The sequence below is a fragment of the Pundamilia nyererei genome, unplaced genomic scaffold (genome assembly GCF_000239375.1).
Source record: "Pundamilia nyererei isolate P.nyererei 1_Seehausen unplaced genomic scaffold, PunNye1.0 scaffold00026, whole genome shotgun sequence".
Classification (NCBI taxonomy): Eukaryota; Metazoa; Chordata; class Actinopteri; order Cichliformes; family Cichlidae; genus Pundamilia; species Pundamilia nyererei.
This window is the reverse complement of record NW_005187427.1, coordinates 1142496-1163555: the sequence shown is the minus strand read 5'-3', so window position 1 is coordinate 1163555 and position 21060 is coordinate 1142496. Positions and strand designations below refer to the sequence as shown.

The following is a 21060-nucleotide window of genomic DNA, read 5'->3' as shown; positions in this document are numbered from 1 at the left end:
AAGAGACCTTGACAACTTATGTAAATCTACAATTCTCTTGCTTATATGATCGCTAATGTCTCTGAATTTCTCATTGTTCTGAGTATTGGTGTTGTGTCAAACCTGCTGTACAGTCACTTCAGCCTGGGGGAAAACAAAAACAGTTAACAGATATCATTAAACGCCCAGATTCACCATGACACTAATGCCCACGACGAATGTGTGTAAACCTATGAGCACAACTGTAGCTACCACTTGTGGCGCACACGTGTAGCTACTATCACGATGAAATGTAATTTTCGACAGAACGTAAACGCAGCACCCCGCTCGGGCAGACAGATGTCGTCAACTCTCCACCGTCGGATTCGCGGGAGGAGGGATCTAAATCTGAACTCCTGGATCTAAATGACGCTGACTACCGAAGTGGATATTTCCTTTACCAAAGATGTACAGAAATCAAGGCAGCAGGTCCAACGGACGTAACTTTCTGTCACACTTTGGCGGTGCCTGCTCTCTCTCAGACGCACAGTAACGAGAAGCTACTTGAGAGTGAAGTTTCCCCCCCCCCTTCTCTTCTCCTGGAGAAGAAGGAGTTCTCGGTCGGTCCGTTTGGAGTAAACTCCATCCATGCTCGGCTTGGCGAGGACAAGATCCACGGGGATTTGGTCATCCCGGGTCGACTAAGAGCAGCTAGGAGACGTGAAGTGAGAGTCAGACGGAGTAAAAAGTCCTACTGTGGATTTGAGCCGAAGTTATGAAAATGACCGGCGCTATGGAAACTTCCTTTAAGCAGGCTTTGAAGAAGCCGCCCTCGCTGCGGACGGCGGAGGTAAACAAAACCAGCGTTTCTTTAATTAGCATTGCCTCGCTAATGTTTGCTAAAATCAGACGTTTGCGCCTCTTGGTGTTTGGAGTTTGACTTGATTGAGCCAACAGTGGCTTGCTTGTGGTATAACGATCTAATTGAGACTTTTCAGTGAAGTCACATGCTCGTTAGTGGAAAGTGTACATGACTTAAATAACAGTCTGTAATATAGAAAAGGAGGAAAATAGATATTTAGCTAGTTTTTAGATTAGCAGACTTTAGTGTCAGAGTTTCTGATCTTTCTGGAGTGGTTCATTGAGAAGGTTGCCTTTTTTTTGTTTTGTTTTTTAATTAAAAATTTTTTCCCCCACATCCTGTCTTACAAAACAAACCCTAACCTCGCAGCTTCCCATCAGATGGCTAAATCCATAAGCCTGGGAGTGAGTTTGTGCAAACCTCATCCCGATCGAGGCCAGTTAAGTTTAATAGCTGCTGCTCCTTTCTCATCCCTCCTCTGCCTCCTCCCTGTGTGAAGCTATGGAAACACAGCTGGCTTGTCATTGCTTTAGTTACACTCTCTGCCCCCCACCCACCCAAAACAACTCAGAGAGTACAGCCCCTCCGTTTTCAGTTTCTGGTGATAGTTTTGAAGTTGTAGGCACATAAAATCAGACTCCACAATATTGTGTTTTCTTCTTTTGGAAAGGCTCCCTTTTCAGGGGCGCCACCAAGAGGGGGGCAAAGGGGGGCACTGGTCACGCCCAGAATTTGCTGCCACCCCTGACAAGGCAGTCCTATGTTGGTAATAATTTTAATAAAGGTGAGCGGAAGAGAGAGGAAGACACCCTATGTTGAGATGAAACATTAACTTGTTATTTAAAACCGACTATTATGAATTTCAAACTCTAATTTGGTTTTCATATGTAGCCATTTTCAGTGTTATCAACTTTAATTGTGGGAAATTAACTAGGCATATAATTCTTTTTTTTCTCTCGTTTTCCACATTTTTAAAGAATCTATATTAGACAACAGCATAATAAAACTGGAAATTCTGTTTTTGGTGTGCCCCCATACGGCCACCCCAATGAAAAAATTCTGGAGGTGCCCCTGCTCTTTTTTTAAAGGCTCCAATTTCCTGTTTGCTTGTGGGGTGTATGGAAGGTAGAAAGCCTCTTTCACACCGTCATAGAGAGCTTTTGTGCAGACTTGAACAAACCAAAACAACCTTGTTTAGTCTATAAATATGACACAGTGATGGCAACGAAGTGGGTCTGTGATTATTTGTGTGTGATACTTACAAAGTAACTCTTTTTTTTTTTACTTTACTGATCATATTTGTACATGGGTGAGTTGCTGTGTGTTTATTTCTTACTTAATTACTTTTTGGTATAATTAAGAAGCTGTAAATTTAGAGAATACAGTTAGGTCCAAAATTTAGGCATTATGTGTGACACCCCTGGTCTAAAACTCTCACAAGTAGCCATGGAGTAGTCTACAGCTGAGCCAGTTGGTCATGATTAAGTGTACAGACTGACGCTAAAGGATGTAGGTAGTGTCGTATCATCCATCCAACTATCTATCATCCATTTTCTTCAGCTTATCCAGTTTAGGGTCTGGATCCTTTTGCAGCTGCTGTAATGTGAAAGGGCATGGTACACCCTGGACAGGACGCCAGTCTATCACAGAGCTTTTCAAATCTTTTTCAAATTTCAAATCCTCTGTTAATCTAACCCAGTGCATGTTTTTGGACTGTTGGAGGAAGCCAAAGTACCCGGAGAGAACATACAAAGTTCACACAGGAAGATCACAGCTGGTCGGTTGATTCGAACCCAAGATCTTCTTGCTTTGCGGCAGAAAAAAAACCTTCCAAATAACAAACAGCCTAAAAACGGACTCGCTATATTTGAGGTGAGACAGACGCAATAACCAGATTCAAGAAGTACACGAAATCTTCTCAAATCTGTGTCAGAATCCTCACACAATCTCAGGACCTTAACGCGTGTTTCGCTCCAGTGACAACAACCAAATCTTGACCTTAGCTGCTGGCTTGACTTCACTCTGTTGCAGATCAGCGTCAGATCTCTTCTTCTGCTTATGTTTTACCCATCTCATTGTGTTGTACTACATCACTAATAATAATGTTGAGTCGTTGTGTTTTTCTTTTTACATGAGTCGGGACATGTTCTTGGGTATGAAAGCGTGGTTTCCAGAGATCAGTTTCCCCCTGCGTACCTGAGGCTTAGTAGAGATGAACTTGAGATTAAACAGGGGCTACGAGGCCTTGTGGGGATTTTTTTTTTTTTTTTTGCGAAATTTTGATGAAAACTGAAAATGCAGTGTTTCTATGGCCTCTGCTTTGCAAAGTAGCATGTCCCTTCTTGTGTCAGCATGCCACATTCAAGGTTGTAGGAGTTTGGGGCAAGGAAAAGGTGGTACAACACAAGCAATTGAGCATGTAGCACGGTGGCCTAGCGGCCAGCATGGAGTATGCGTGAGAGAATAGAATAGACTAGCCCTTTGTTGTCATTGTACACGTACAACTAAATTGTAGGTGCTCCACATCAACTGTGCCGAAATAAAATACAAATGGTAAACGGCAAGAATAAATAGCAAACAGGACATTTCTATACAAAAGAAGAGAAAGAGACATATTGGAGAACAAACAACTAAGAAGTCTTTGTGCTTAAATCAGGTGAATTTTCACAATTGTACTTTACTGGAAACCTGTCATCTGAATTTTCTGGATGTGCTGTAGGTACGCCTGTCTCATGTACAGATGTTTGGCTGAGTGTGAAATCTTTCCCACCGCACGTTTAATTCCTCCCCAACCCTCCCTAGTTTTGTGGGTCTTTTTACCTCCCTGCCTACCTTTCTCGTTGCCATCCAGACGCCCCGGTGGTAACGGACGACAAATCATGCCTGGGTGATTTACAGTGGTTTGGGCTTCTCCCAGTACACATCGGACATTTATGGGAATTCCAGTCATCGCAAAGCCACAGGCTCCCGAGGGAAAGGTGCAAGTAAAGGAGAGATGCTTGCTCTCTCAGCAAGCATGAACAGAGCGGAGGAGCATATCGGTGTGTGGTCGAAGCCTTGTTCTTGGAGTGCTCGCAGAGAAATGTTTCAAAAGAGGCCGTGTGTTTCAGCAGGAGCTACCGAAGACAGTGGTTTGCTCAGCGCTGACACAGCTCAGCAAATTAGGGTTAAGTAAAGGATAACACTGGGATGTTGATTTAAAAAATTGTTGCCCAGGTTAAAGGCCTCCATCCACGGGGCCTGGTACTGTCTAGTCAGCACAGAAATGTCAGCATTTGTCATTTTCCTCTCTTTAGAGGCCTTTGGCTCCCATTCATTCTTTAGAACTGGCCCCACAGCTGAGGGCAGCCTAGGCTAGATGATGTCCAACAGTGGAAATGGTACCAAGTGTTCTGATTTTCTTTATTTGATCAAAATGTCACTGCATCAGAGAGGCTCATGTAACTGTAATTTCAATTCAATTTATTTAGCGCAAAATCACAACAATTGCCTCAAGTTACTTTATATTGTAAAGACCCTACAATAATAGACAGACACCCCAATAATCAGCAAGCACTTGGTGACAGCGGGATGGAAAAACTCCCTTTAAATAGGAGAACCTGGTTTAGGGAGGGGCAGTCATCTGCCGTTACCGTGGAAATGCAGTCGCATATATATATGGTATAGTTAAAGTCATAGAACGAGCCAAATCTGCGTGAGGCTGACAGGAAATTGCATCCTAATTCCAGTTTTATATGGAATATACTTTGCTCTGCACGACACCTCAGTTGCATCTTTCTAGAAAGTGAACTAAGATGGTAAAGCCACTGTCTCTGATGCTGAGCCTTTAAGTGCTGTGATGTAAATGACAGAACACTTAAGGGGAATGACATTAAAAGAAAGCCTCCGCATGTGCTTTTGTGCAAAGTACACACACATTATTTAGTATCTGAAACTGCATGTGGGCATACATAGTCGTCTTGCTTCCTGCTTTCTTTCATTGGTACTTTATTTTTCTCTTCGGTGTTGCTCGGGCATCGCTGCACAGCTGACAAAGTCTGCTCAAAATACGCTTCTGGTGACTTTCAGCGATATAGACAGCAGGAGGTGAAGACACCCAAACATGCGTGACACCAGTAACTATAAAACTGATATTCTCAGATATTTGCGGCGTCCAATTGGTTCAATGTAGTTTACAGCTAATTACCACTGAACATGGCTAGACATGTTGCTAGACAAGCCTGGCGTCTTCTAGCTGTACTGATATTGCAGTTTGAGCTATATCTTTAGGCTTCAGTAATTAACCCAGCCTACTTTACGACAGGATATTTTATTACCCATAAAGTACCTCAGACTATGCAATTTTCTCTTGGGTTGCTGTTTTAACCGTAATTATTGCAAAATTAGGAAAGTACTCCAGTAAAACAAACCAAAGTAAAAACCAGTTTGACACATGCATCATTTTACAGAGAACTGTGTGGGTTGCATTTTGAAGTTTGATTCAGACATTTTTCATATTTAAGGGAGCATGGTGGCACGTGTTGGTTAACACTGTTGCCTAACAGCAAGAGGGTCCTGGGTTCAAATCCACCAACTGGCTGGTGGATCTGATGTGTGTATGACTGGTTGTCAGTCTTTTTTTGTTAGCCCTGTGACAGACTGGCGTCCTGTCCCCATCTCTCACCCTATGGCAGTTGGGATAGGCTCAATACCCCCCACACCACCCCCACCCCCACTAACCCTCCTGAATTGGATGAGCAAAAGAAAATGAATGGATTTGGTCGCTTTGCAGAATACAACTTCAGGGTTTCTGCCAGTGCATTGCAAAACCCTATTAGTAGAGATTGTTTTTTCCATAACAGTTAATCTGTTTCAACAATCCACCCTAAAAATTCTATAAAAAATGTTATAAAGAACCAGTCAAATCTCACGACTTAATAGACCTGTACAGCTTGACTCCACTTATCTGCACTAATGACAACAGGCCTGGTCATTTATAATGTATGAGTGGAAGAATAGCCATGATTCTTTGCTCTACTGCTGTTCTACACATAAAGTGGGAAATAAATTGACCACCAGTCTCTCCTTTCACCTTCTTGTTCTTCCTCCTAAATCACATAATAACAGTCATTGTTAAACAGCGGCTGTGAAAACCTTTTTTCCCAGTTTTCAGTCAAGAAATGGAATCAAATCTCACATCAGCAGCTTTTGAACACACTGACATTTTTTGATGAGCCAAGCAATTTGTTAGATTTTTTTGCCAGTTTATAAAATATAGTCAGTGAGACATTATTCTGTCATCGTGGGGCAGCATCGAGGTGAATGAAGTGAATTGGAAGTGATGTTTTAGACGAGTGAATTAACCTTTTAAAGCCAAATTTTTGGATGCAGTGTTTTTGAAGGCGAACGCCGCAAACTGCCAGCTGAAGTGAGGTAAATGACACTGATTATCTTGTTGCAGTTGCGTTTGTCAAGTTGCGGGATGTATATGGCAGCATGTGGACTGTCACTTTTTTGAAGCGGAAGTGCTGGAAAAACGGGCAGCAAAAGAATCAATTTGATATGAGCCAAGCTGTGTTGGCTGCACAGAGTTTTTCATGGTGTCTCCTAAAAGGAAGGTCTTGTGGGGTGTTTCCAGTATTCAGTGATTAGTACAAGAAGCAGTCCAAGGAAAGACAGCCAGTGAACTCTTAACAGGGTCATGGGTGCCTAGTACTCACTAATTGTGGCATAAATTGCTGAAAACCTTAATGCTGGCTAAGATCTGTAGTGTGACTTAATAGTAACTCACATGGACTCGTAGCTGGCTGTGCATCAGAGTTGGACTGTGGTGAAGTGAAAGAAAGTGGCCTGCTCTGATGAATCAGCTTTTCTCTTCCTTCACCAGGCGCACGTCTACTGTTCACCTGGAGAAAAGATGAGTCCATGCACTATGGAAAGAAAGCTCTTCTCGTTCTGCTGAGAAAAGTTGGCCCTGCCACTTTGACGTGTACTAAACACTGGTGCAGACTCCCTTCACCCCCTTTCCAACAGGATAGTGCATCATTCTGCAAAGTTTTAATGAATGTGACAAAGTCTGAGGAGGAGACTTAAAGACCCTATAGCTCGTGTCCTCCTGCCTGATAGCACAGGCCGTCTTTAGAGGTCTTTTATTAGTTTCAGATGTAGCCATTCTTGTATTTGCTGGTTTGTGTTGTTGTGTTTGCACATTTCTGTTGCTTGTGGGGCTCGCACACAAGAATTTCACTCGCATGTGCTGTGCCAGTGTGCCTGCACATGCGATGTGACAATAAAAGTGATTTGATTTGATTTGATTCTTTGCTTTGTCGGAACTGCTTTGGTGGAAGAGGGGCGACCTACATGGTGCAATGCAGGTGGTTTCCATATTAAAACTGCCTATTGTACATTGTTGGCCCACTTAGCATGAGAAATGGGTATATTTTCTTAATTTTCTGCAAAGCTTTCAAACTTAAATACACGGCAGAAAATTTCTCAGCATTTACTATTGGTTTCTAAACCACAGGTTGGCCTGTGGTTTAGACATCTGTTGAAGAGAAACTGAATTTGTGAGACTTCCTTTCACAGTGTCAGACTGACTATTATGCCAGTTATAAACTGGCGTGCTAGGCAAACACTGGATCAGTAACGCAAAGGGAGAAAATGGGTGAAAATAAGTGGGAGAGTGGAAAAATCAAAAGATTAGAACAGGGTAAAGAGATGGAAGGTGGGGGAACAGTCAGATGAGTCCTAAAAAAAGAGTTGCAACACAATAGATACACGACAACAGAAGGGAAACTGAGGAAGTTTTTATGATACAGAAAGCGGGAGAGAGAGCCAGAGAGAGGCACTCGTTGATAAGAATATTTTTATGAGGTATAGATTATTGAAGAGGTGACACAGAAGGCAGGAAGGGGAAAGTAAGAGACAAAGTTACTGGAAGGTTATACAAGAAGGTCCTTCAGAGGCGGGAGGGGGAAGATATTGGTTTTTTACATTGAGAAAGTCAGGTAGGCAATGTTAGACAGATATGTGTGGATGCATAAAGAAAACCTCAGATGAAGTTTTTGTGTAATTTTTGACGTGAACTTTCACGCCAGAACAGGGAGAAAACATCTCACAATGATAAATGCGAGATGGATATAAAATAGTGCTATTTGAATGCAGAAGATATGACACAAAAGTTCCTACTTAGAAGATTTTACATGAACATTTTTATCCACAGTAATGTGCACATCAAATTAAATTAGATCTTGCTTACGTGTTGGTGTGTTGCTTCAGGTACTGGTGACAAAATGACGCAAGTCCACTTTGAATTGCCCAATAACTGTTTGTTGTCAGATGGCAATAAAAGGTTCATCCTAGCTTATCTGTTGCTGCAACAACAGATGAGCTAGGATGAACCCTTTGCTGAAGCACCATGTGTTCAATGCGGTGTTTGCATTTAAATGAGAATGAGAGTGAGGTGTGTAAGGTGTCCATGAAAAACCTGTTGATTCACTGGTTAACTGGAGTATGTAAATGTAGCACTAAAAGTACAAAATTTTGTATTTGGTCTTTATATCATTGTTATAGCAATTCCTCTTGGCAAAAACTCTTATACCGCTGAAAAGCTTGTTTATTTCTCCCTAACTGGTGCCACATTTGTAAGGAAAATACTTTTATTTATTGGTTTTACCAACTGTAACAGCCTGGCACCTCTTCCTCGTGCTGGTCACCAGCTTGGTCACACATTGTGGGATGGCATCTCACTGTTCAACCAGCATTTGTCAAGTCAACCAGTGGTTGTGTTGGTCACAGAAAAAGCAGACAATAGTTAAAATTGTTTAGATAGCAAGCATCTTTGTTGCACTACTGTTACCCTTTCTAGTTTTTTAAAGATTAACAATGACTTTGTCTTCATGCTGGATGTTGTCTTTTGTCTCTGAGTGTCTCTGTGAGCAAAGCTGCACCTACACAGGGCAGCGATCCGTCCGTCCCGCACAGCTGGCATCTTCGTGGGTGGATGCTGGCTGGTTGCAGCTGCTGGGCCTATTGAATTTTCTGGCAGAAACCTTTCATCAGTGTTTAATCAATGTATTTTAACAGGACACTAAATGTGGAAAGGAACTGACTGGCATTTGTGTAACACTTTTGTGGGAGGAAGCTGAGGAAGTACCTGGAGGAAACCCTTGCAGGCAAAGAGGAGAGCATGCAGTCTCCACACAGAAAGGCTTTGAACCAGGAACCTTCTTGCTGTGAGGCTGCCCCATTATGTAACCTGAATTCAAGCCCCTTGAGGCAAGTGTTGTTGTGATTTGGCGCTACAGAAATAAAATAAAATTGAACTGTTTTGACACACAGACCCGAGAGGCCACCCTGCTCCTTTAATTTAACCGTGGTTTGACTTGGGTAATCATTGGGTTTCATTTCCTTACACCTAAGCAATCCCCTAACGACCACGAGCCTGTCGAACCAGGTTTCTAAAGTTCCACTTGTGGCTCTTGATTCTTTATTAAGGTTCTTTAAGGTGACAGTCATGAATGACTTGAATATACAGTCTCATGTCATATCAGCGACTATACTTGCAACATCGTCACATTTCGTCAGTCTCTGCCCCAAAGCGTCAGACGACGAGGGTCTTTTCATCCAGCCTGATGTAAACACAGCGCAACTTAACTCGCATCTGCAGGGGATACTCCCACATACCTGCAATGACATCAACAAACCCGACTGTGCCAGAAGAACCGCCGAGACAACAGGAAATCTGAAATTAAACGGGCACAGAGCAGTCTGTGTATGAGTGGCGAAGCTGTGTGTGTCTGTGTGTTTAACTGGGTGAATAAACACAGCCTTCCCCTGACCCGGGACACTGAAAGCTCTCCTTGTGGATCCAATAAAGGCCCCTCCTAACTGAGCTTAAGGGCCTGTGGACTGGGAGGGAGGCAGGCAGATGCTGAAAAACTGGTAGTGACTCAAGTTTTAGTGAGTGAGTTTTTCTCCTCTATGTAGTTTGTGGTTGTTGGTTTCAGTTTAGCCTTATATATATGCTACTGCAGGCGGGTAAAGCCTGAGAAATGGCACCAGGGTAAAGTTAGCGCTTTGAAAAAAAAATGCAGAGTAGTGTAATAATGAAAGCAATTTATGACACTGTTTCATCTAAATAGGGATATGATGAAATACTAGAACAACACAGAATTTTCAAAGGTTTTTCACTGAGTTTCATAAGGCTACATTAGTTTCAATCCACCCCCAGTGACAAAAATACTAATTGTTACATAAATGTATCTGAAATACTGCTTTCACTCTTTTCTGGTCAGCTGTGTTTACTCACTTAATCCTTCTAAGAAACTAATCTAGCCATAGTCTGTGTTTACTGCCTTAATCACTCTGTAATCCCACGTTTCACTTTACACATTCATTATAAGCTTGTGTTGAAACAGAACCACTTGTAATACTAAGTCCCTAATAGCTTAGCTGTTTAAAGCCTGTTTTGAAGTCCCTCATTCACACAGCAGTCGACAACAACAGCAGGGCTTTGTCCCGCTGGGTATTGTTTGAATGTAAACACGTCAGCTTTTCCTGTGGGTGCCACCAACCATACCAACCACACCGCCCACAAGCCCAAGGTTCCCAGCATATGCGAATGCAATGCATAGCGCAAAGGGTATAGCACGTCACTGCTGCTGTGCGTGTGTGTGTCTGTGTGTGTGTGTGTGTGTGTAAGCGGTGGGAAGCGTAACTACATTCCACACAGGACAGCAGGCGTGAACAGGCAGATATCGTCAGCTCTGTGCTGTTGGGTTTTGTAGGGAATGCAGATCAAGGCTACATATGGAGTCATATTGCATAGTTTAGCTGACGGGGTTACCTTGACATGCTCAGCATGCATGAGTTGATCATTTGCTGTGTTGCTCTGCCAAAAGCTGGTGTGCAATGCCTAATTGCAAAATGATTATTACTAAACTTGGTAGATATTTAAAAAAAAAACGGTGGGGCATGGGGTTAAGGGCTTAAATTCTTAAATATATAAATATCCCCGGGATGTCACAGTGTCCTGGAATGCACTTTGCTTGTTAATGCTATGTTAGCCATCTTGTTGGTGCGGTTATTGAGAGTGACCTGCCACTAATGCGTGACAGCTTTATTTGTGATAATGAGCAGTAAGGAGATGCTCCTGTGACCATAGGGTGACCACGTACTAAAGCAGGAAGTAGCTATGCTTTAAGGAATGACAAAAAGAAAAGTAGATTCATAAAATTTGTGCATCTGCTTAATATTTTCTCTATCAACATTTGTTTACTTATGCCTGTCAGTGATCTGTAATAGAGATGCATTGATATTTCTCCTTTGTAAACATTAGGCTACTTTCTGGATAATTTAGACTTTTAAATGACTCACGTTTATTTCCAGTTAACCGACTAATTTTAGCATGAAGGGTGTGGTACTCTGAGGTACCAGAAATCTGTCAGACTTGGCGCTTTACTGTTTTGGTTCCCTTTCTCTCTGAGCAAAAGCAGGCCAAGAAGCAGCCTGTGTAGGAACCTGTTGCCGCAGTACTCTTTTTAAAGCAGTTTTATGAGCTTGCAAAACTGGTCTGGAATGTGTGTTAGAAAAGGAAATCAGCAGAGACTTACAGCTGTATGTTTGCGTACGAGTCTGCCTTACTGATCATGCCCGGTCAGGATCTGGGTCACGATTTGAGTGTTTCTTTGCAGTGTAATGATTTGTGGCAAAGTTAAATTGTTCTACCCTGAAGTATTTTCTTTACTTGACAGACTTTGTATCTTAGGTCTGTTGGCAGCATGTAGCTGTTTTCCTTGACAATAAAACAATCCAATAAAATTCAGTTTACAGGCGTACCAATCAGAATATCATAGCAAAGCAATTCTCCCTGCATCCCTGTAGTGCTGTAGGTGCCAGTACTGCAAATAACAATAACTTTCTTTTGGAATTCACCTTCAGATTGTTTTTTTCAATCAACTGTATTTCATCTTTGAATATGGCCATGACTTAAACTGTACTAAATTTCATCCATCCAACCATCCTACATGTGCTGGACCTGACCTGGGACCTCCTCCCAGTGGGACATGCTCAAAACACCTCACTTGGGAGATGTCCAGAAGGCCTCAACTAGCTTTTTTTAATCTGGAGGAGTAGCATCTCTACACTTAACCCATCCGAAATGATCAAGCTCCTCTCCTGTCTCTAAGAGAGAAGCCAGATGCCCTTTGGAGGAAACTCATTTCTGCCACTTGTGTGTGTCTGGCATCTCGTTCTTTACTTCACTACCCAGAGCCTGTGGCCACAGGTGAGGGTAGGAATGTAGATCACTCGGTGAAGCGACAGCTTTCTCTTTAGACTGTCACAGCATCCGGATCACTGAAGATGCCACGCCAATCATTTTGTCGATCTTCCACTCCATTCTGCCCTCAATCGTGGACAAGACCCTGAGATACTTCCATCTTCCTATTGCTAATTTTCCTATTTCCCCGACTGCTGCCTGATCCACAAAACGCCAAATCCCTATGACCCATCCTGTGAGAGGTGGATCCACAGGTGGTCGGGCCCGTGTAATTCTTTTGGGCTGCACCCTACCCTGAGTAGTGTAGCCATGTCCCTTGGTTATTATTTATGTACCGATCTATTCCATCATAGGGGTTTTTATACATTTCTCTTGGTCTGACCATCCACCCAGAACCAATTTGAGTTGGGGGCACCCTACCAGGGGCAAACAGCATAACTCCTGGGATGATGGGGGCACATAAACCCCTCCCCATCAACACCACAATAATGTAATGATTCATGGAGGGTCACTCCTTTTTATGGAAACTGTTTCTCGTCGCAGCAAATTACTTTGTTCTTCTTCTATTTCTAGTTTGGGGAATCCCAGCCAGGTTTTTGCAGTGAAAATGCCAAATGTGAGCTTAAAACTGGAATGAGGCTGGACAGAACACCAGTGTACACAAATACCCTTCTGGCAGTTCTGCCAACAGAGAGCCGGCTGATGTCACCCTCCTTTCTGTAGGCCGACTGCGCCTGGCATGCAGGAAACCCTGTAGACTATCTTTTGTAAAGCCTGACATTATACTCTGCAAAAATGATCCTTTCTCCTCCCAGTACAAAGAGGCATTAAGGCTTAAAGAACTGGCAGAATATGGCTGAGATTTCCCATTTATGTCAAATCAACTTTGACTTACTGGATATTTAAAACTCCCTCTCCCCTGTCAGCTCAAAGTTTCCTGACATCCGTTATGCTTCTCTGCACAAAGATCGAATGCATTTGCTTTAAGTAGAGAAGGCGAGGCCTCTAATGAGATGGAGAATTTTTGTTGCAGTGCTTCTTTTGTTTTTTCCTGTTGATTTAATTATTTATTTTTTGCATATCTTTGGTTTATTTCCAAAAATATATCTTATTGATAAACGGCTAGGCAAATGTTTTGCGTTTTTATTGGTCTTCCAAATCTAGTGAACTGAATCTTAAGATTCCCCGTCACCAGCTCTCTAGGGGGAGGGGGAGTAAAATTGATGACCAAGTGGAAACAGGTGAAGGCTAAAGCATGGTCTTTTAATGAATGACAGTTTTCACCATAACGAAAATTGCAGAACTAAGCACCACGCGAAGCCAAGAAATAAACAAGAGTCCTAACTTTTGATGTCAGTGGGAGTATCATAGCTGCGGCCCACGAGGTAGAGCGGATTGCCAGTGGTTAGATCCCCACATCCAAGCATCCTTGGGAAAGATGCTGAACTGAGTTACCCCTGATGGATCCACTGGAGTGTGAGTGTGTGTGATTTTAAAAAACAAAAACAAAACAAAAATGTGTGTTTGTAAATGAGTGAATGAGGCTTGTAGTAAAAAAGTGCTGTTAGAGTTCAAATATAAGTACCAGTTCATGATTACAGGTTAGTAATTTAAAGAAAAAAGCACATAACTCTCTTAAAATGTACTATTTCTGAATAAAAATAAAGCGACCTACACACATGTCGGAAGTGGAAGAGAAATGAAACAACTAACAGCGTGTGTACTTAAAGTCACAAAATGTTGACGTACCAGTAGAGTACAACAGTCAATGTTTCAAGCCAACACTGACAAGGTTTATGGTTCTGAGAGGCATGACGGCAGACTGTTCAGTCAAAATCAGCTGACCGACTTCTTTGCTGCCCATTTAAGCGTGTGGTGTGATGGATGATGCCGCTCGTTTGGAGCAGGGACTAGAGCATCAGTCCGTCCACCAGCCATCACCAACAACACGAGGGAAACAAGCTGCTGTAATTCTGACCAATATGGAGAGCAAGCGAGGAATTTCATTTGCTGAAATGCTTTGGGTAATCGTCAGCAGCCATTTCTTGATACGCTAGCTTTCCATTAGTTTTTTAAAATTGATCTTAATACAAAAATGGTTCCTGCCAGATGGAAATGCGAATCTTGGCCAGTGTATCGACTGGCTGCACTGGAAGCCCTTGAAAACGTGGATCTTGCCCCCAGAGGCAAAGTCATGAGACTGGTGGATGGGTTCCCAGACTGACTTAGAGTATGCACTTTAATCAGCCTTTTTGCGGGACCAGAACATGCAGCTTTGATGCTTGCGGTGTTGGACCGCTTGAATATGGAGCCGCAGATGGCTAGAAGATGCAGACATCGTCCCCCATATCACAGCAGTCTCTGGATGCGTACAGCCACAAATAGTAAAGCACCACTCCAGCATTATTAAAACAGGCTCCCTGCAGTTATTAACACATCACAACACAAATCTAATTATTGATCTGCCCACTTTAGTCTGTACTTTGCAGCATTGCCTGAATCTACATCACTCTCTCCCAGACAACACTGAGAGATCAGTTTCAATCGGACACAATTCATAAAGGACTCTGAGGGAAACAAATGGCTATTTCCAGCCCATGTGCCCATGTTTGTCACCCAGTAAACAATGGGTGACAAAAACTCAAAGTAGTAAATGTCACAGCTTGTTGCATTTTTGACCTCTTTTTGTCTTTTTTTTTTTTTTTTTGTAATGTTTGTTGCCACAGCAATAAAGCATGTTCCCCTTGTGTGGTGGACTCTGTAAAGCACACCCATTTTCCTGGTTTCAAGCACCCTGCCCTGTAAATTCCTCGGAGATTGGCTGTAGTCAACAGCAGAAGCATTCCTTGCAGTAGCCAGGCAGTGCAGCTACACGAGGGAATTAAAAGTGTATCTGCGGCTTTTGTTTTGCCCGTGAACACAAAATAGCCAATCCAAGGTTCGTGCACACATTATCTCTAGAGGTCTGAGCTGTTGACAGTGAGCTATGCAGTCTGCTGAGATGAGTCAGGGCTTTTTGAAGACTGAAGATTAGAAATGCAATCTCACGAAGTGATTTACAGCCACGAACAATTCAGATCTACTAAATAAAACTCCAGTAGCTCCCAGACGAACTATTTTCAGATTTGTGTCAGTACACTGTGTGCAGCCATTGAGTCTCTTCACCGTTTCATGAGGCATGAAGAATGTAGTGTAACCAAATATCTGTTACTTAGGTGACGCAAAGTAACCAGTAAATGCTGCAAAAATAAGAAGTAGCCATCCTTTTTTCTTGCATGGTCGTGGTATAATGCTAAAATTCCTAGAAACTGAATCATGTGTGAGTAACGAGTCAGTGGGACAGAAATGCTTTCACTTAGTTTGAGTCCTTTTTTTTTTTTTTTTTTCACCCCCCTCAGGGTTTTTTTTTCTTTTCTTTTTTTTAAGAGTCACTTTATGGTTCTTGGCGGAGTGTTCAGGCAGAATGTTGTACAAGGAGGCACACCTGCTCCACGTCCTTCCAGATGTTGTATATCATTTTTAACTTTTTTAGGCTGGGACTATAGTAATATGTGGTCTCGCTAAGAGTCCAGCTCCATTACTGTTGTTCTTATTTAGCGGCCTCATTGTAGACTGTTAGCACACCGTGACCTGTTTCTCACCTTGCAACACAGCATATAGAAAGCAAAGAACGCGAACAGCTTTTTGGATGTTTAACATCCTCATTTGGTGGAAGCTAAAAAAGAAAATCTGGACTTGAAGCCTTACTAAAGTTGTCAAAATAATCTTTGTTTATCATACACTTGGTGTCTTTGTGTAGCCCTTCAGGTTATCCACTGTTTGAATCAAGCCCTCAAAGCCTGCTTTCTTCTGATTGGCTTTCCCTCATAAACAGAAGGTTTAAACAGCAGTCGTGGAGCGAGCAAATGCCTCGTAAATAATTACTCTTTGAGTCCAAAACCAACGATTGTTATCACAGCGACTACTTAGATCTTTTATACTAGAGATGCATTATCTGTTCCCCAAAGGGATTTGGGGTTTGACACTGCTTATCAAGTATTACCAACACTGCTAATTTACTGCCATAAATTAACAGTATTGGTAATTACCAAAGTCATTTTTTGTTTTCTGTAATGGTAATAAAATATTTGCATTTTGTTGTTTTTATCACCGGTGGTCTAATAAATTTGTCAAGCACTCTATATGAGAGAAAACAAGGAAAAGCATCACTTAGTCCCCTTCAACCAACATAGTTACAAACAAACAGCAGATTTTTATATTGGCAGCAATGTTAAGATTTTCTGTACAGACCTTTGAAAACCTTTTTTGTATTTGTGTTTCAATCTCCTCTAGATCAGTTACAATATTGGGAGTTTTTTTGTATTGTATAGTTAAGAATAATAGAAAGGTTTCCACCAAAAGGGCAGCTGAGCAGTAGAGTTTGGTAATTTGTGGTTGTTTCTGCCGTGCCCTGGAGTTTTCTTCCCATTTAAGAAGAAAAAGAAAAAAAGAAAGTCATATTCATGTAACACAAAATGTTTATAAATCCATCAGCCTTGAGGATCACAAGAATTTCCTGCCCATCTGTAATTAGCAGATTCTGATAGTCGGCATGAACTGTCTCATCCCATACATTTGAGATGGACTGGCTGCCAGCCGTCCCTATTGAGTGGGATGAAGTCTGGAGTGCTGACAGAAGCGGTGTTGTGGGAGGCCTCTTTTTTTGGCAGATCCCACTGTGGAAACATTGAGTCACTGTCCACATCACAACACAAACCCCAGGCTGCTGCCTGGCTGCCCTCTCCCCTCTGCTTCCCATTCAGCCTTCTGACCCAAACCTCTGCCTTCATTCTAAACAAAATCGGGATGCTAATTCTTCAGCATCACGTTTCACTGAAATCAAATACAGATCAATGAGTCCTTGAAGTGTTGTAAGCAGCAATGGGTTTGTGTTGTGCCCTCTTTTCCTACATCTTAAATATGTTAGATTGGTTGTTACCAAGTCTTGTGTTTCTTGAGCCAGAGCTACTTTCTTCTGGGGTTCATATGACAAAGATTGTTACTGCAATAAACCGCGAAAAAAAACTATGAATGAATTGTTCATTTACAGCATCTGTACATTGCACGCACTCATTCCCACTAAAAAAAGTGAAAGGGAACTTCAGTGTGTTTACCCAGCGGTTGGATGGTGGGATTACGAGAGTGCAACGCATCAAAGGCCACGTTCGACAGTAAGGGGGATAATGGGGAGGGGGATGAGTCACTTTCTTGTGTGGTGCAAACCACAACTAATCACCAGTGAACGCGAGTCAAGAGGACGTCATTCATCGGGTGAAGCTGATGCTAACATGGCGAGCTTTGTAAACCAAGCATCACTTTGAAGAGGAACTCGTCCCACTTCAAAAGAGCTCTGGATCCAGACCACAGGCAACAATAGCGTTTGTAGGATTGCGTGGCTGTATCTGATAAAGTCACGGAGGCAGGATATATGCTAGTGAAGCGGTGACCCCCTTGCAGAAAAACTGCAGGTGTGAGGTCTGGGTGGGTGCTTGGAAATGTTAAAGGAACAGATGACACACGGGCTGTCCTGTCGTGGCTGGGAATTTCGGCTTGGTCGCTGTTGTGCATGGAAACATTTTCAAACCACTACTTCACAAAGACTTTTTTTTTTCCTCACACGGTCTCCTCTTTGTCTTTAACATGGGCCGTGCATACAAGGTGCAACTGCTCACCTGATATTTTAATATTCAAAGCAGAGATTTGGCCACTCTGAAGATATCGGGAATCGGGCAGTGTTTCTGTTAAGTGAAAGCAAAAGACACGAGCTACAAGGGCTTGTACCGACAACATTCCTGCTTTCCCCTTCTTTAAAGGCATTAAAAGAATGAAGCCGGGCCGGAACAACACTGGCCGTCACTCAGGTCTTTGTGCGCTTGTTCTCACGGTCACTTGTATTAGAATACCAGTTGATTGAATACAGTGGTTGAGGGATGTTTTAAAGATATGTTGCAGGAATATAAGCTCATATAAATCTTGTCTTTACAATTTCTGCACGTTTGCGCAGCGACTGAAATTCGACTTCCTGAAAATGCAGCCCACATGGATTTCGGCAGTAACGCACCTGGAGATGAGATGAGCAAGCGTTTGAGCAACATGCGGTTAAGAAGAGGGAGAGTTGATGCAATAGTTTGTAAACCAGACCACTTACACATCATGGTGTGGCGGGTACGCTACACTGCACTTGCAAAGACTTGTGAGGACAAGTCGAAAGTGATGATAAAATGTAAGCAAACATAATGACGCGTGGTTTGGTTTGGTTAGTTTATTGTGTGTTGCTTAACCCATGTGTCTCAATCTGATGGTTCAACTATCATTGTGACTCATGCAGTTTTTACTCAGTTTCTTGTGTGACAAATCCCCAAATTTCTACTCTTGTGAAGCTTTAAATGGGAAGTTTTTCGTCTTTCTTTTCTTTTGTTGTTGTTTTTTTGGAATCGTCACCTGTTCACGTCACCTTTGCCTCCATTATCTTGCCAGCCTTTCACTTACAGTAAGTGTTTTCAGTCACCTGTAAATTTATTCACCAAGTCATTATCTGACTTACTTGCTCGGTCACCTCCTTTGCTGACGCGTTTGAAAAAGAATGCAGGGCGCTCACCTCTGGAATGCTGGGAATGTGAAAGCTTGGGTTCCCTGAACTTCCCATCTGCCTCACGAGCACGGCATGAACCCAGTCAAGACAAAGAAAGCCCGCTCACCTGTGACGTAATACGACACGTTCGTGCCTTTTTAAAGTATTTCATATTAAACCAATTGGTTGATAATAACTTTGCAACGTGCGTCTGTTAATAGAATTATTTGAAGTGGTTGGGTTTGAGGAGTGAGGTGGGGAATGGCGAATGAAGCTAAGTTTAAAACTGCTGTAAAAAGATGTTTTAATTTAGCTTTTACCTGCAGATGCATGTAAGTGTTCTTGCATGCAACAATAGTTTACCCATCTGCCCTTACTTTAGATGTGCCCGCAGTGCGGCGAGCTAAACACGCTGCCAGTGAAGGTGTTTTACTGAAAGCATGCTAAACTGAAGAGCGTATGACACAATGGCGTGTTTTCAAATCAGTAAACAATCAGCTAATTCGCCTGGACTAAAAAAAAACCCTGCTGAGAAGTTCTCAGGCAACAATGTAAGTCAGAACAGATTAGGATCAGCGTGTCCGCTGCTGTTGACGCTTGCACGTTTGTCATCACCAAAGATCAGAATGCAAGTCATACGAAAAGGGTCTTTTTTTTTTTTTTTTTTTTTTTGGCTTTAATTTTTTTTTAAAAAATATATATATGCAGTTCAAAGGGCTTTGATGGCATGGTCGTTTAACAAAAAATACTATCAAAGCATCAGAATTTACAGTATTAATAATGTGCTTATAGACCGTTAAAGGTGGTATATGTTACAATAGACCACACCTCTGTGAATGAATGCTTGTTCTGTGTGCCCTCGTCCTTTAGTGCACTTTGGGTTGTGTATATTGGGCATATTGGTGCTGATCTTCTATGTCTCATTATTAATTTTTAAATTTCTTAAATTTCTTTGAAATGAGGGATGTTCCCGTTTTTTCTCTCTCGATTGAATCTCTTACATGGTATAAGGAAGTGATACTTCAGTATTGCAGTAATCAGGTTCTGAAAACACATTTTTGAGTCGGCGAGAAACCTATTAAATCTGGGAAATTTGTTTTTAAAACAAAAGCGAAAATAAGGGTGTTTTTGACCTCGCTGTGCAATTCTGTAAATACTTTAAACCCCAGTTTTGCCCTGGAGGTTGTACGAGCTGCTGTTTCTCACCCGCAGTCGTGCAGTTGGCAATTACCTCACACCCCTATCAGATAAATTATTAGCTGCTCATTCAGTTCTTATCAGACAGTAGTGCAGTTTGAACCATAACAGACACATTAATGTTCATCAGGTAGGTGCAAATGTGCGTGCACAGGGAACCCGGAAAAATCTGCACGTAATGTGACATGTTTGGTGTTCACAAGTCATTTGAGGACATCATATACAAATTTACATTTGATCAAACCTTTCAGATTTTTCTAAAGAAGTTTATTTAGATTTTGCAGGAATTAACTTTGCATATGATTCTAATGATTTGACTGTACTTTAACATCATGTCATAGAATCAGTCATCCTTAACATATTATTGCAATGAGGTAAGCGGGGTAAAGTGTGACATTTAGACGTCAGTATTCAAGCTCTCATGGGGGGAACAGTATCAGCTGGCTTCTAAAGGTTACAGTCTTAAACATATATATTATCAAGACAGAGGCTGATAATAACAACATGTTTACAGAGTCCATAATAGTAACTTGTAGCCTCTAATTTGTAACCAGTGAACTCTCTCTAACTGGTTTCTCCAGATGGCATAAGAACTAACTTCCGGTTAAAACTGTAGGTATCCACCCAGTCCAGCTCATCGATAAGGATCGTATCAGCCTTAATGTCCACAAGTGTGTTCAGAGGAGGGAGGATTAGAGGAATGTGCTTTAAAAAAGGAGGGAGAGGACTATTGACTCAGCAGCTGAGAGCAAACAGAGTAGTTAAGTAGGCATGTTAGAGGCAGAGAGAGACAGATTGATCTCTACACATGGAAACAAATCCTTTGAGACTGTTAAAGTGAGGTTAGGCTCTGGTGATCTCACTGATCGCTTACAGTAAGTTCCATTATCAAAAAATGTGTGTGATGTGGCGTCTGTTTTCATTGGCATGTGACATGTTAATGTTAATACACACTCCTCCAGACTTGCCAATTAACCAAAAAATAAAGTTTTCTCTACTGAAGCCACTTTTAAAAAAGTCTTAAAGAATCTTTTAATTATATATTTGTTTGTTGATAGATGGAAAAAAAGCAAATGAAATCATTTCCACTTCCACCAGGAGATCCTGCTCTAAGTTTTTGATCTTCAGTTCTTAGTTGTGCTTGAAATGCTGCTGGATTGATTCTTTTTCTGT

General features: G+C 42.0%; 1 protein-coding gene across 1 annotated transcript in view; it reads left to right on the top strand.

The window, feature by feature from the left end:
- Positions 1-309: 309 nt before the first annotated feature.
- The window catches only part of rapgef6 (Rap guanine nucleotide exchange factor (GEF) 6), a 141110-nt gene continuing 120359 nt past the window's right edge, over positions 310-21060 (top strand). The window contains exon 1 of the mRNA XM_005727727.1: positions 310-808. Coding sequence (XP_005727784.1) covers positions 734-808 — 75 coding nt within the window. The 5' untranslated portion in view covers positions 310-733. The remainder of the gene's footprint in view (positions 809-21060) is intronic.